We start from the raw sequence: 15,499 nt of genomic DNA, 5'->3' as shown, positions 1-15,499 counted from the left end.
AACAACAGAGACTGCTGATCCTTTCTCTGGAAGCTCGGGTTGGAGGAGACACTTTTCCAGCACACAGAGCCACCCCTGACCCAGGGTGAGCTCTGGCATGGAGCTGCAGCTAAGCAGCCATGTCAGAGGTAAAGGTGCAGTTGGGCTCTAAAAACAGGAAGAACGCTCCCATTTCTCATGGAGCAATCCCTGACAATTTCTGATGCTTTAGGATTTTAGCTTTTCTATTTTCCATCTATTTGTACCCCTGCAGCTCTTCAGTGTGTAGCTCCAAACCCCACACACGGTGCCAGCTGCAGCTTTCCCAACAATTCCTCTCCAGGCCTGGCACTCAAGGACACCTCACTGCCTCAGCCCCAGGGATGGGAACAAAAGGGACTTGGGGAGCAAACCTGGGCTCAATGACTGCATTACCTGCAGCTGGAATGGGAAGATTAACCCCAAAGTGCAAATGGACCAAACTTATAAAAGGATAAAGACCCATGAGCCGTAGTCCATTTTTTTTTTTTTTTTTTTTGGGGGGGGGGGTGGGGTCATCTGCCCAAAATGCACCTGAAGGCCCTTCAATAAATACAACTGCTTTTATTCCCCTAATTCAGTCTGGCCCTGGTTTCAGGTAGCCCAAAAAGGCATCACTTCCAGCATTTGGGAAGTGCATCTGGAAGGAGAGGAGGCTCTGAGCACTTCCTCAGCTCCCACTCGGATCACTGAGAGCCCCAGGAAACACAGAAACCCGGGCAAATAAAGAGATGTTTCCCAAAAAGCAGCTCTCATCGGGGCACTCGGCTTTAAATAGAGCCCTGCAAAATGTTTCACATTGACAGAGAACAGCAAATCTCTCACAAATGCACAATCAGATCCGAGCTGTCTGTCCTGTGCCTATCCCAGAGCCTCTTCCCTTTCTGTCTGAAGCACAGGGATGAAAAGAGCAAATCACTGAAAAGGGTTTTGGGGTGGCATCTGCCTCAGAAATGGATGCTTGTGCTGTTCCATCACCCTCTGTGTTCTGATAGAAATGAAATGTGCTTGCTTCCAAAAATAGTCTCCTTTTCTTTTTTGATGCTTTAAAACAAGCATCAAAAATCCTGTCTAATGGACAGGATTTAACAGAAATACTACCAAAAATTTGCAAAAACAAGATTGAAAAAAGGTTGACTTTGCCTGGAAATCTTGACAGATGTTTCACTGGAGCTTCTAAAACCCCAAGAAGAGCAGAGGATGGAGCGGTGATGCCTGACCACACTCACACAAACATCTCTTAAAAGTTCCTGGATAATTGCAGTTGCTTTGGTTGTGTGCGTTAGCAAAAACCTTTTCCAAGGTCTGAAACACTTCACACACCCAGACCATTTAGAGAGAAATTGCCAACTTTTTCCACCTTGCAGGGAGAGGGTACTGAGAAAAGGTGACAGATTTAACAGGTCCTTAAAGAGTAATTCAGAGTTTTCAGAGGTTCAGAGCTGGAAAGGCACTGATAAAGAAAATTTGCAATTGAGGAGCTTAAACAAAAAACAGAACAAAAAACACCCTGCAATCCCAGAAAATTCAACAACTGTCCTTGGATCCGGTCCTGGAGCACCTGGGCCTCTCCTGATGCTGTCCCTGACTAACTCAGGACAAGGAGAAAAAGGAAAAAGGAAAAAGGACAAGGTAAAAAAGGAGATAGGGAAGATTTGGAGAGCTGAGCCACAAAATCCCCTTATAACCTGCAGTGTTTATTATTGCTTTCATCCCATTTCTCATCTCCATTCCTTCGTGCTGGAAAATTTTAAGGGGTGAGGAATAAGCTCAGTAAAGTTTAAAATTCTGCCATAATGTCTTACAGCAGCAGGCATCAAGAAGTTATCCCAACATTGGTGTGGCCCTGTAAAAGCAGTTTTACAGGGCAGAACTCTGGGATTCAGTTTATTTTCACCCTAAAGGATGGGATGAAATCCCCCCTAAATGCACATAAAAACACCTTCAGTGTGAACCCCACTGTGGACAGTCAGGAGATGGGATTCTGAGACAAATTCTAAATCTTTTGTCAGGCAATTATATTTATCCATCCTTTCCAATATAAAATGTTCATATGGATATATCCAAAGCTGCAGGAAATCAGGATACTCTCCATTTAGAACGTGCATTCTTTATTTTCTGCATATTAAATATCCACACATAACTGAAACAAGAGGAGCAGCATCTCCTGGAGAGAAAAGGCAGAACTTGTTCAGAACAGAATGAAATCAAAATTACTTGTTTAAATGCTACTTTTCTAATAAGAGAGATATATGTGTGTGTTTATATATATATATATATATATATATATATATATATATATATATATATATATATATGAAAATATGCATATATGCAAAGTGCCTTCCTGTTCAAAAAGGTATTTCTGGTTTGTTTCTGTACTTAAATATTTTTTCTGGGCAATAATTTTTCATTCTAATTCAAACCCACCAACAGTGAGGAACTGTAAGCACAGGCAGACTTTGGGATGTAGCACAATTTGTCTCAACTCCAAATATAAAATAATCCTAGAACCTGATCCAGAAATACTTCATCTTTAAAAAGTCACATCATAAAGATTCTGCAAATTTGAATACTAATTGGTATCTTAAAGCTGCCAAATTAAAAATTAGTTTTAAATCATGATGAGATAAGAAAACATTCAATATTCCTGTCTTTTATATTATTTTATTTCATAAACTATTAACTTTTGATAATAAAGATGTTTTCAGAGCTTTTGTGTTCCCATTGATTTGAGGGAATTCTGATTTTTTTTTTTCCAAAAAACAGGTAAATATTTTTAAGGTAATATTTTAGCTCTCTTTGTCATCTTCAGTGCAATATTTGCATTTTCTGTACTACAGCCATGCTGCTTGAATTTCAAATCCCCAAAGAAGAAGAGGGGGAAGTCGGCACAAACAGCTATTCCCTGGTATTTATAATCAGGCTGACTTCAAGTACACAAAATATGGCTGGAAATAAAACACCACAAATTGGTCTTTACATCCTTGTAAAACACAAAACGCAGCGTTGAGTTTAAATTCTTACAAGAGACACCCTAGTTACACACCAGGAATTAATGTCTCGGTGCAGGGACACTGATTATCCAGGGAATTCAGAGAGTTTCCATGCTGGAATCTTTTAAAGATAACTCTGATAAATGTCTGACAGGGAGGGTTGAAGTACTGATGGTGCTTTTTGAGTGTGGGAGGGACCAAATCCCCTCCAGCATCCCCTCAGCTGGGTTTGCTCATCATCTCCTGCTTGCTGGCCTTAGGCTGGTGTTGCCAGGCTGGAGTGCTCCGATTGACCCACCCAGCATTCCTCCTGGCATCATTCTTAATTTAGGGAATGCTGGGGAGCTCTGGGAAGCCCAGCCTGGCTACCCTGCAGGACTGCCCTGCCTTCCTGGCTGGCCATGGGGTCAGGACCATGGCCAGGTGAGCCCTGCTCCCCCTTCCCCGTCATCCCTGGCTGTCAGCACCCCCAAAGAACCCCCCAGGGGCTGGCAGCTCCCCAGAGCCTCAGATCCAGGCAGACCCCACATTTACCCCTCTCCCAGCCCCACCAGCTGAGAGGCACCAGGGCAGCTGCTGTGGCCCTGCCTGGGCTTGGGGCTCTCTCCAGGAGCATCATCCCAAGCCTGGGGTGCAAAGCCCCAGGAAAGGCTCTGCAGGCTCAGCCTGAGCCCTGCCTGGCTCCACTGCCCAGCCCCATGACTCCACACCACAAAGGACTCTCACCCGTTCATCCCAACCTAAATTTGTCCCTTCTTTTGACAATAACACAAAAATGTTTCAGAAATTCAGCAGTGCCTCTAGGGAATGATGGCCAAAAGGGGCACAATCCTGTCCCTGTGAGCTCAGCCTTGTGCAAGTGCTGGTGAGGGTTGGGACACACTGTACACACACTCTGAGCTGTCCTGCTCTCTGCTCCTGGATACTGAGACCTTGCATTGAAGTAATATTTCGAGCAGGAATTGAAAAAGCAAATTCTTAAAAGAACTAAATTTCTTTAGCCAAACAGACTGGGGTAATGTCTCCAGAAGCCATATGCTGCTTCACCTCATCCACATTTTGGGAGGAAGGAGGTTAAATGGGGGTTTTGGCAGAACAAGCTGTTTTTAAGAGGGCAAATACTTCCATTTCTTCTATTTTCCAGGCTGCCAGCTGCTTCATCCCCTTCGTGCTGACAGACTGCTTAGACTGGTTTAAAAAATTCTTGGGGAATCTCACAGTTTAATTTTTATGGTGAATGAGAAAAGAATTTGAGTGTGTGCAGCAACACTCCTTAAAAGTTGTTTTGCTAACTCTGACAACAATCTCTGCTTTTGAGATTAATCTATTTTATATTCAAAAAATGCTATTTTCCAATAGCTCAGCTTCTCTTGAGAATGCTCCTCCCTGGGCAGCCCAATAAAACTCTCAGGTGCAGTAGCAGCTGGATCAGTGTGATCTGTCTAGCAGCAAAGACAATAAAGGATTCCTATTAGGACACATCAGCTTTTAATGGCCTTTATACCCCCTGATATGCATGATTTTCCATTGATCTCTTATTGCTCAGTGCCTGGAGAACATTATGTAACACTGTGCAGACATACAGAATGAGGCAAACACAGCAGAAACCAGATGTTCACCACTTGTTTTCAGCATTTGCAGCAAAGTTTTGTGAATATTTTCAGTTCTTTTTGGGGCTTTGTACTGACACAGGCCCTTAAGCGGATGACATTTAGGCTTCAAAGCACTGCAAAGTGTTAAAACAAATGAATTTTGGCTCACTTTTGTCTGAAAAGGCTTCATATTTTTTCCAATACATTTTGTTTAATGGACAGGACTTGAAGAGATGACAGATTATCAGTACCCAAAAAAAATTTTACTTGGAGACTTTGGTTAAAGTGCACACACAGAAGTTGTGGAGTAAGTTTTTCATCTTGATCTTGGATTCATAACTGGGAGGGCTGTCAAAAGACTTACAGTTGTTTATTTCTGTGATTTTAGGAGGGTTGCAAAATAACATTAACATTGGCCTTACAAAATAGTTTTTTGTGCTGCCTACGTTTGTGCATTTTTAATGCAATCTACATTATCACATGTAAAATGCTCTTAAAAAAAATATTAAGATGTAAAGCTACCACAAAAGACTAGAGAATTAACTTTGGTTCAGCTGACTCATTTCTGACATTTCTGAGTTTTTCACTCATTAATCAAATTGATTAACTGCATATTAATGAACCTCAGTGTGGCAGATTTTTAGAGACAGGGAGATGCATGCAACGTTTTCTTGTGGAAAATATCCAGAAATCTTGAATGGACCCTGAAAGACCCTCAGGATGGAAAGGTCTGGCAAAGGATTTAAAAAATGGATGTGCTTCATTACACATTCAATAGCCCTTCTGAATTAAAATGCTAAGAGAAATGGAGGCTGGGCTGAAAAGGTAGAAAAATTGATAAATGCTGCATTCAAACATTGAGTTTCTATTTCATTGTGCCTCACTAGAAGTAAATGAACAGAATTCCTCAGAGGATGGCACCAGACCTTCATGTGGCTATTTATCTCAGGTTACTTTTAATTCAGTTCAATTAAATTTGCTTCGAGTTCCTCAGCAATCAGTGCTTTCCCTTTTTCAGACCAACTGTTTATTCCCCCAGGCCGTTTAATCCGATGGGCACAGGAGAATTCCTTGTTCCAATGAACTCTTGAGCCCTGCTCATTTCTACGCCTAAAACAACACAAACACTCGACGGCCAGAAAGCCAAACCCAATAACCCCGACGTGTCCGCCCTTGGCAGGAGCTGAGCGCTCTCCCCAGAGGATTTCACAGCTCCCAGTGCCATTTCCCAGAGCAGATGAGGTGGCAGAGCTCCTGCAGAGCCAATCCTGCCATGCCTGGTGGATCCAAGGGTCGCCTCCCGCCCCGCCGACACCTGCGCGCGGCTCCCGAGCCAAGCCGCGGTTGCGCACGCGGGATTCTATTTCCAGGTTTCCCCACCAGGCATCTGCTGTGTTTATACAATCTAAGACCAAGATGATTTCATCACAGAGATAAAAGGTTTCTAGAATCCCCAGGAAAAAAAATAAATATATCCACTAGACCCATTTCCTGAGACACGACGCTTCTTGGAAAGGGAATAGAAGGAGTTTTTTCATCTGGGGCAGTAAGTGTGAGAAAGAAAAATGTTGCTGGGAGAGTGGGAAGAAAGTTGTTGAGAATTGGATGTGGAAGGAGTGAGAAATTCCAAATATCACCTACCTGAGATTACTAAAATGAGTCCAGTTCTGCCACAATTACTGGCAAAGAAAGTGAAGGGAAGAAAATCACAGTTTAAAAACTGAGCGGAAAAAAAAAGAAGAATTTTATCCAATCTCTGGTCAAGCAGTCCTGACACATATGGCAACATAGAAAGGGCTTTTCTTGCCTGTTTCACCTTCCATGAAACCCTGAAGTTCTCTTTAGCAGCCTAAAGCAGGAAAACCACAAAGTGACCTAAAGAAAGGTGAGAGCTGGAACAATAAAATGACACAGCACAATAATATTGTGAAGTGTTTTGACAGAGCAATGGCTCAATTTCATCTTATTCCAATGGGTTTTAATTTTTTTAGGAATACCCACACTGAGTGCTGGGGGGATTGGGAAATACCTCCCATCTTTAGGAGAGGACATCGTACCTGAGCCTAGCAGACGCACTATTGCAGCTGTTCTGCTACAGCAGAACTCCAAGGAAGAGAATTTGCATGGAGGAGAATTAGACTGTCCAAACTGATGGGAATAATATTTTTTTAATGTACATCATTACAAACTGCACAGAAATTCAAGCTAGCTGATGTTACATTCAGCGTTTTCACTCCTAACTAAGAAAAAGAAGCTTGTTGCCAAATGCTCTGTATGTTTTCATATCTAGATATTCTTTTTTATAGACATTCTTTCTAATATCAATCAAAGTTTTACTTCTTTTCACTTTCTCCCAGAGATGCCCAAACTAACAGCTGCTCAAATCTTCCTCACTGTGACTTATTTCCAGACCTGCTAAAGAGATGAAATGCCAAAAAACACATCTTGGGCTGTACTCCACAGGAGGCACCTGGGAGAAGATGGGAACAGCAGAGCACTTCTAACCCCACACAAGAGACCTGGCCAAGGAGATGGGGAAGCGGTTTGTTTGGCTTTGGTTTTTTTTCTCCCCCTCTGACTTGATTTTTAGAGGGTTTTTTAATTTAAACCCCCCTTGGCTGCCTTGGCTTCTGCAGGGAGAACCTTTCCTGCTGCCTGGTGACTCAGGCACTGCTGACAGGTTGGCTCCTGCCTCTCCCTGGCTGTTTGGGCCCTGCTGTCCATCCCGTCCGAGCAGGGATTTGACATTCCCACAACAGTTGTGCAACAATCTGAGCAAATGCTGCCTCCACAGAGAGGCTCAGCACAGAAACAGGGCAAGGATCCTTACAGGATCCTCACAGGATCCTCACAGGAGCTGTGGAGCTGCTGCACCTTCCCTCCAGTTTCTGGATGTCCTCTCTGGTTCAGATCTCCAGCTTGAGTCCCCACTGAGCAATGTAGCACATTATAAAAATGATAAGCAAACCCTTGAGTGGTGAACCCACTGAAACAGCATCTCTTTTATTTATAGAACATGAAATAAAGTCTCTTTTAGGTCATGAGAGGCCAGTAGGAACCTCAGCTCCAGCCCTGGGCAGCAGCAGCTTTTACTGGTGGTCATAAAACCACACAAATATCTCAATGCAAGAGGTTTGGGAGGCCCAAATTTCAGGGGACCATGTCCTGTTCCTGCATTTTTCTGACTTGTTGCATGAATAAGGGGAAGGGTAACCCAGCCAAAGCCCTGCTGAGCAGCACTGAGCAATGTAACTGATCACTTCACTTTGTTTTCAATCCAGACCTTTGCCTTGGGAATTTTAACAGAAGCTGCCTGAACCAAAAAGACTTTTCCTTTTTATTCCACCTTTAAGCTGCTAAAAGCTGTAAACTGGAAAATAGATATCCTGCCTGGGGCTTCCTGGTAAACACTGGGATCTTAAAACATCTTACCTCAGGCTGCGCTCTGCCCCCTTTGCAATCCACAGAAGGAAAAAGAATTCAAGGAAGAAGAGTTAAAAGGTTTGTTACACTCCTGTAAACAGCAGATGATTGGCAGGGCTTGACATCAGTCATTTTTGCAATAAGATCCACGTGTGATGCAGGGGCTGAAGACAGAAACAAGGAGGAGGACTGGAGAGGGCTCAGAACTTGCTGCTGAAGGTGTTTGCAGAAGGCTCTGGGAATTTTTGACCAGTTCACATGGGTAGGGATGGGGGAGGCAGCAAAGCAGCAGAATCCTGCTGGGGGACTGGGGGGAAGCAGCCCCAGAAAGGGACAGAGCTGCAAAGTGACATCAGGGCATTGCTGCCAACGGGACTGCCCCAGCAGAGCTCTCAGGGAAAATAGTGAGGAAACCAGTCAAACAAACAAACAAAAAACACCCTAAAAACCCACAAACAAACAACAACAAAACGAAACAACAAAAACCAGCAAAAATAACAAACGACCAGGTAGAAGAGGCGATTCTTGCATTTCTACAGGCACGATAAGACAGAGATTTGGGAATGGCCAAGAGAAGCCATTTCCCATTCCCTTGCTGCATTTCTGAGTCCAAGCTCTCTTTCCTAAAGGGTGCCCTCTTTCCTCAAGCAATGTGATGGTTTGAGTCCATTGTTCGCTCTCATGAAGGAGCTCTTTCTACTCAAACACTGCCTTTAAAAATAGGACAGGGCATTTCTTTACAAACTGTACATAAAAATCATTTCACCATATACTGATCTACAAATATTTCAGTTTTAGTCCTGAACTACCTCTAATCTACATTACAAAAGGATAAGGTAAATTAATTAAATTTTAATTATTTTTTATTTTTAATTTTAATTTATTTATTGAATGTGAATTAATTAAATTATTTCACACTTTCATCAAATCCTCTATCACAGACCCCCTGCTCTGCATGGTCAGGGAATACCCTGAAATCCACAAACCCAGGCACAGAAGGGATTTTCCTGAGGAACAAAGTATTTTTACCCTGCCCCAGCCACCCCCTGTATCCTCATTGCAGCGGAGGCTACACCTGCACTGGAAATTTTCTCTCGAGATGCATTTGCTAAAATCCAGCCTCAGTTTTGCACTTTTTTGAAAGGGCACAAAACTGATTTTGTGTGGCTCACTAATGAGAGCAGTAATTGCCACGGGGTTGACAATAATTTATGCAGAAGTTCTCAATTGCTTCTAATGGCCTGTCAGATGGTGAAAGGGAATGCAAAGTAGATCATCAAAACCACTCCTGAGAACATTCTTGAAACCTGAGCTCCCGCTAAGGAATATGAAAAGAAAGAACAGGGGTGGCTTCTGGAGAAGCAGTAAAACTGCACTTTTATCCAGAGATTCCTCTAGATCAGATTCCTGATTGCACCAGAAATGGAAATAATGTTCTCCAAAACTCACCCAGGTCTGAAATGAAGATGTGAACACTCACAGCCATGAGGCTCCACCCTTACACAAAGCTCCTGAGCAGCTCATATACTCTAATATTTGTTGGAAATGTGGATTTTGTCCTGCTTTTCTCCTTTAAAAGCCTCAGGATAATTATATTTTACACTTCAACTGCAGAGAGCAGTTAAATGCTAATTCTGTTACAGCATCAAAAGTTATGAGTGGGTTTCAAGAACCAAGAAAAGAAAGAGTTATACTAACTTTAAAAATACAGGTGTCTTCAACTTATTATACCAATCAGTAATGCCACTGGTAGATATAAGTCTAGGATGTGTGAGAGGCAGATACATTAAATAAAGACAGATAAATGCTCAATTAGATACAAGTGGTGTTTCCCTGACATTGTGCTCTTAAGTCTCTTGTTTCCATATTATCCTTTAATCCTCCAAAGCAAGACTGTCACTTCTAGGGGGTGGCAACTTTTCAAGTTGCTCCAAGCAAGAAGTTGATGAGCTCAGAATATTGGCAGTGGTGGTTGAATAAATCAGTGTGGAAAGAAAACTCCTCTTAGCTCATTTTCAAAATGAAAATGCATTTCATTTGGAAAAACAAAAGAAAAAAATAGAATTTTAAAGAGGAGGCACGATCAAGAATAGAGAACAACATGTGCCAGCTCTCCTTTCTAACACCTGGCTGTACTTTCAGAAGTAAATATATTATTTTCAAGGGGGGAAAAAAAACAACATAAAAGTTTCCAATAAGTGTATATCTCAATGAAATTTTCATCCTGGGGAGAGTCAAGAAAGGAAAATACTTAAGAAAAACCCATTAAAATCAATTTCAAGTGGGATTACTCCCCACTTCACTAAGGCAAAATCAAGCTTAATATGTCCATTTTCCATTTTGGGACTCTTCAAAAAGTCATCTATCAATAAATTAAAGGTGCACTCAGTAGCAATTTATGATATACTTACCTTAAAATTAAATGGAATTATTTATACAAAGAAAGACTTGCAAAAAAAAAAGTGTGGAAGACCTTTGTGATGTGTTCCTCAAATTGGATTATAAGATATTCACTAATTTGATTTTTTTTTTCTCGTGTAAACCAGGGCAAAACCTTTCAGGAAAACAATTCTTAAAGCAGGGAAAGCAGTGACTATTGAATAGAATGCTGTGCTGCAGGAAAACACAAACACATTTTCCCAGGCTGTGCTGCTGAGCTTTCCAAACTCCCTCAGAATCTCAGCTGGCTCCTGTCTTCCCATGGGAAAAGAAACATTTTAAATGCAGGATCAAAATAATAAGAATAACAATTTGAAAAAGAAAGGAGCAAGCCACCACTGCCTGATGACACAGCTCCACTCTTCCTAAAACTTGGAGAAATCATGCTTTCAAAATTCCTTTCCCCCAAAATAAAACAAAATAAAATAAAATAGGGCAATCTGCACATTTAGTCTAAGCTAAATCCTAGTTTTGTAAAGAATCTCTCATGGTTTATATTGTCCCCAAGGTATCCCACCAGTTAGATGAGGTAATTCCAATAAATAACATTTTCTTCAGTTCAAAAAACTGCAATGACTCCTTTATCTTTTCATGCCTAAATCGAGCACCTGCTGAATCAATAGCCAAGTATTCAAAATTCAGTGAGGAAGCCATGAAAGACTCCCAGTTATTCATAAAGGATTAAAGAAGCCCAAGCAGGACCCAGGAGCTGTGCATGGCTACGTGCTGATTGTGCTGCTCAATGGGAAGGGAAGGGAAGGAGGAAGGGGCTGCAAGGAAAGCAGCCAAAGGAAACTGCAGCAAATGTAAAAAGCATTTCAGGGCTATATTTAGAGGAAGACATTCTTCCTACATTTGCCAAGCTGCTCACGTCATTTCACACAGCATGTTTGATCCAGCTTTAGAAGTCTGGGAGGGAGCAGGAGAAGGGGGGAGGAAAAAATCTGGATCAGCTGCCAGAAATGGAAATCTTGCATTTATGGAGGGGAACAAATATTTTAAGCATGTGAATTCAAGACTGCTTTCCAAAGAGGGTGGGGGGGGCGGGGGGAAATGGGAAAAAGGAGGGGGGGCAGGCAGGGTGGTAAAATTTCCTGCAGCCAGAAAGGCCCTGCAGAATATGGAGAATATTCATCAGGAGCAGGACTTTGCTCCAATATTCCCTTTGGAGCCAGGTTCATGAGCCTGAGCTGCACCACTAAAAATACTAAAATGTGTGAATCTCACTGAGTTCAAGCCTTCATCTGGTGTAAACTGGAGGTCTGTTCCTGCAATGGGATCCAGCAGTTACATAAGCAATTACATATTTCTCATCCATAATACGTGATAAACAACCACAAAGGATGAATTAAACACACTCCAAATGCAGGCTCAAAGGTGAAAACTGTATCAAAACCACTCCAGTTTCACAAGAAACTTATAATTTTCCTTTAACTCACGTCATGAGGTTCAGGATTTGCATAAAGAAACGTCAAGATGAAAAGAAAAATATGTCAGGACCAGATGTAATGGGATCAGGAGCAAACCACGTGGAAATTTCCTGTTAGTGACGTTCTGGAGGGTGGTGATGGAATTGATTTGAGATTTAGGACATGCTTTGCTTAAACTGAGATGACTTCTGTGAAAAGTTTTTACCTTCATTCCCTTCTCCAGGTGGCTGATAAAAGGAAAGCCCCAAAGATATGATGGCTGCAATTTCCAAGATTATAAGAGTCACGTCCTGCAACGCTTCCCAAACTAGCTGTATGAATGTTTTTGGCTTCTTTGGAGGTATAAAATTTTTTCCAAAAATAAGCTTTCTTTTTTCTAGGTCTGCAGCAGTGCCAGCTAATCCTGTAAAGAAAATAAAATAAAAACAAATCAGGTCAAATTACCATGAAATAGAAAATGATCCCTATAAATTACTTCTCCAAGAAAAATTCCAAGCTGTAGCACCTATGGCATATTGACAAAAGTAAATATTACACTTCAATTGTGCTTTTGTGAGAGGATTTGTCCTGATCTTCTGAACAGAATTCTCATGAGCTCCATTTGGTTCTAATTTCTGCCAGGTTTAATCATTAAAAAGTCTTTGAATTCATAGGTTTATATTAATAAGACCTATGTCTATACATATATAGAAGCAATGACTATTGAAAATAGTTCCTAAAGCACAAAGAAATTATTTTTGGGATGAAGCTGGAATAGGTGATGGAAGGTTTTGATAATACCTGTAGCAGATCACACAAATCTTTGTTCTGAATGCAAAGGATAAATCAATAAATCCTCTGTTGTACTACTTCAAAGCAACCAGTGGCTGCAAATCGACTTCAGCACATCCCTGGAATGAGTTGCATCACATTTTTGTAACAGGAAAAAGGCAAAGGGACAAGTTAAATATGCACAGACAGGCAAAAGGAAACTACATGGCTCCATGTATTTTACACTATGCTTCAATTTTAGAGCGTTTCAATTTAAGGACGCAGTGTAAGAATGGGTGGCTGTGCTGAACAATCCACTGGGGTGCTTTTTCCCCTCCTCTTTAATTATATTAAAGGATGCATGTCTGGTGCCTTTCCAGAAAAGCAAAACAAAATTAAACTAGATAAAAAGTCAAACCCAAATAAACTAAAAAAAACCCAAAACTTGCAATCATCAAGGTAAAATAACTGAGCTCAAATACCCCTCTGAGCAGCATAAAAAACTGCAAGAAGTGTTCCATATTTCTGCCAAACAATACTTGATATCACTGGTTAGATTGGAAAAGACCTTTGGGATCGTCCAGTCCAGCTGTCCCCCAGCACTCCCAGTGCCAGCAGCAGCCCCTGTCCTCAAGTGCCACATCCACACATCCCTTCAATGACTCCACCACAGCCTGTTCCAAAGCTGAGAACCCCTTCCCATGGAGAAATGTTCCCTAATATCCCATTTACACCTCCCTTGGTGCACCTGGAGGTTGTTTCCTCTTGTCTTCTTTAGAGAGGAGACCAACCCAGCTGGAACCCTTACAGAAATTTAGGTTTTGAACCTGACCAGCAACGTGAAGCTATTTATGGTTATTTAGGATTATTTATGGCTCTTTATGGCTATCCATCTGTACATGCCACCAGGAAAACACCGGAGCTGAGGAACAGAAGGAACAGAAAGGTGCCTGTGAGGGAGGAAACATCAACCCCATGCTGTGAGGATTCCTGGGCTCGGGTGGTTCGGGACAAATCCCTGCCTCCCCCAAAGCATGTGGGATACCTCAGGAATGGGAAGCCCTGCAAACATCCTGTCCAAGCAGTGAGGGAATGCCAAGAATCCCCACTCTGTGCCTGGCTCCCCCAGCAGCCCTGTGACCCCCAGTCCTTCCTGGGTGATTTCTCCATTTCCTTGGAGGAAAGCTATGGAATTCTTTGAACCCTTCAGGCAAATCCCCAGGGCTTTGCCTTGGAAGAATTTACCACAGAGTCTCTTCCTAGGCTGAAAGAGAAGACTTCCCCCATAGAACCTTGCAGCACTATTATCCACCCAGTTCCTTTCTCCATACATCCCAAATTCTCATGGTTTCTCCTTTCCCTGTTTCCTCGTTGGCTGTGGTATCCCTGGTGGCCAGCCCTTTGCCCTGCCCCTGTGCCCTCAGACCATTGGCCACTGACCCCATACTTCACCCTGTGCACACCACTTGGCTTGGTCTTTTGTCCCCGATTTCCCTTTGGCATGCTGGAATAAACTTTTGCTGGAATTTATCACAAAAAAGGCCCTTCTGCCTCTCTCGGCTGAGCTTGCCATGGTGAGTGTGGTGTGTGGACTTGCCTGCTTTGCCTGAATGCTTGCCCAAGCAGCTTTTCCACAGGAGATGCTTACTGGGAAATAAATATCACCTCCCGCCATCTAAACCCCACACTCCACAGAAAGCGCTGCTGCCCTGGCCGGGCCGGTCCTGCCCCGTTGCAGGCACAGCCTGACTCACCTTTCCCTTCAGGTGTCCCCTTACAGCTGCTGGGAGGCTTCTGCCTCTTGGTTAACTCATCAAAGTTTCATTTCCCCCTCAGCTGCTGAGAAACACGAGCCTCTCCCTTGGATCAGGGGTTATTATTACCTCACCTCGTTTAATTTGCAGGGCCTCGTGCTCAGGGACACTGGCACAGGCTCCAGCCAGCACCAAGTGTCTGCATCACCCTCCAGCATCCAAACTGCTCTGAGAGCTCCCAGGCAGCTCCCAAGGCTGGGAAAATCTTTTCTCCTGTGGCTTTTTGCGAGCCCACGGAGGTCGCAGGAGTTTGGGCAATGCAGGTGAGGGATGAGGCAGCCACTCAAACCAAAGCAGGGCACTCTGAGCAGCACCAGAGGGCTGCCAAAAGGAAGGAATTACACTAAAAATCAGAGACTCATGGGATCACTTAGGTTGGAAAAGACCTCTAAGATCATTGAATCAAACTTTTAAGCCAATGCTGCCAAGTCCACCACATCCCCGCTGCACCACATCTGCATGTTTCTGAATGCTCCCAGGTATGGTGGCTCCACCACCCCCTTGCCCTGGGGAGTCTCTTCCAGTGATTGACAGTCCTTCCATGGAGAGATTTTTCCTAATATTCAATCTAAACTTCCCTGGAACACCTCAAGGCCATTTCCTCTTGTGGACCTTGTTCCCTGGGGTCAGAGCCCGACACCCCCTGGCTGTCCCCTCCTGTCAGGAAGTTGCTCAGAGACAGAAATTCCCCCTGAGTCTCCTTTTCCCAGTCCTTCCTCATGGGACTTGTACCAAAGGCACCCACAATTTGCATCACACCCCCAAAACTCAACCTCACACATGAGGGGGAAATTCCACGGGCACCACTGACAGGGATTTGAGGCAGAAATTTTTATCTGACACAGCTTCAGACAGCAACACAAAACTCTGGAAGGAAAAACTCCAAGAAAGGAAGGAGCAGACATCTGAACAATGCCTGTTTTCCAGCACAGAATATTTGTGCCCAGTGGTGGGGCAGCTCCCGCAGCTCCAGCACGGCAGGGATGGCTGGGACAGCACAAGGAAAAGCTGCAGGGATTTTCAGTAATCCCAGCCAC

The 15,499-nt window shown here is 43.1% G+C and overlaps 1 protein-coding gene across 20 annotated transcripts in view; it reads right to left on the bottom strand.

Annotated features, from left to right (window-relative positions):
* Positions 1-15,499, bottom strand: part of ATP2B2 (ATPase plasma membrane Ca2+ transporting 2) — a 397,487-nt gene that overhangs the window by 103,356 nt on the left and 278,632 nt on the right. For all 20 annotated transcript variants that reach the window (XM_031505907.3, XM_031505906.3, XM_077786065.2 and 17 more), the window contains one exon: positions 12,104-12,301. In XM_031505907.3, the coding sequence (XP_031361767.1) occupies positions 12,104-12,301 (198 nt within the window). The remainder of the gene's footprint in view (positions 1-12,103; positions 12,302-15,499) is intronic.

This window comes from Lonchura striata, chromosome 12, assembly GCF_050655825.1.
Source record: "Lonchura striata isolate lonStrDom1 chromosome 12, ASM5065582v1, whole genome shotgun sequence".
NCBI lineage: Eukaryota > Metazoa > Chordata > Aves > Passeriformes > Estrildidae > Lonchura > Lonchura striata.
Note: the sequence above shows the minus strand (reverse complement) of the source record. Positions and strands in the feature narration are given on the sequence as shown.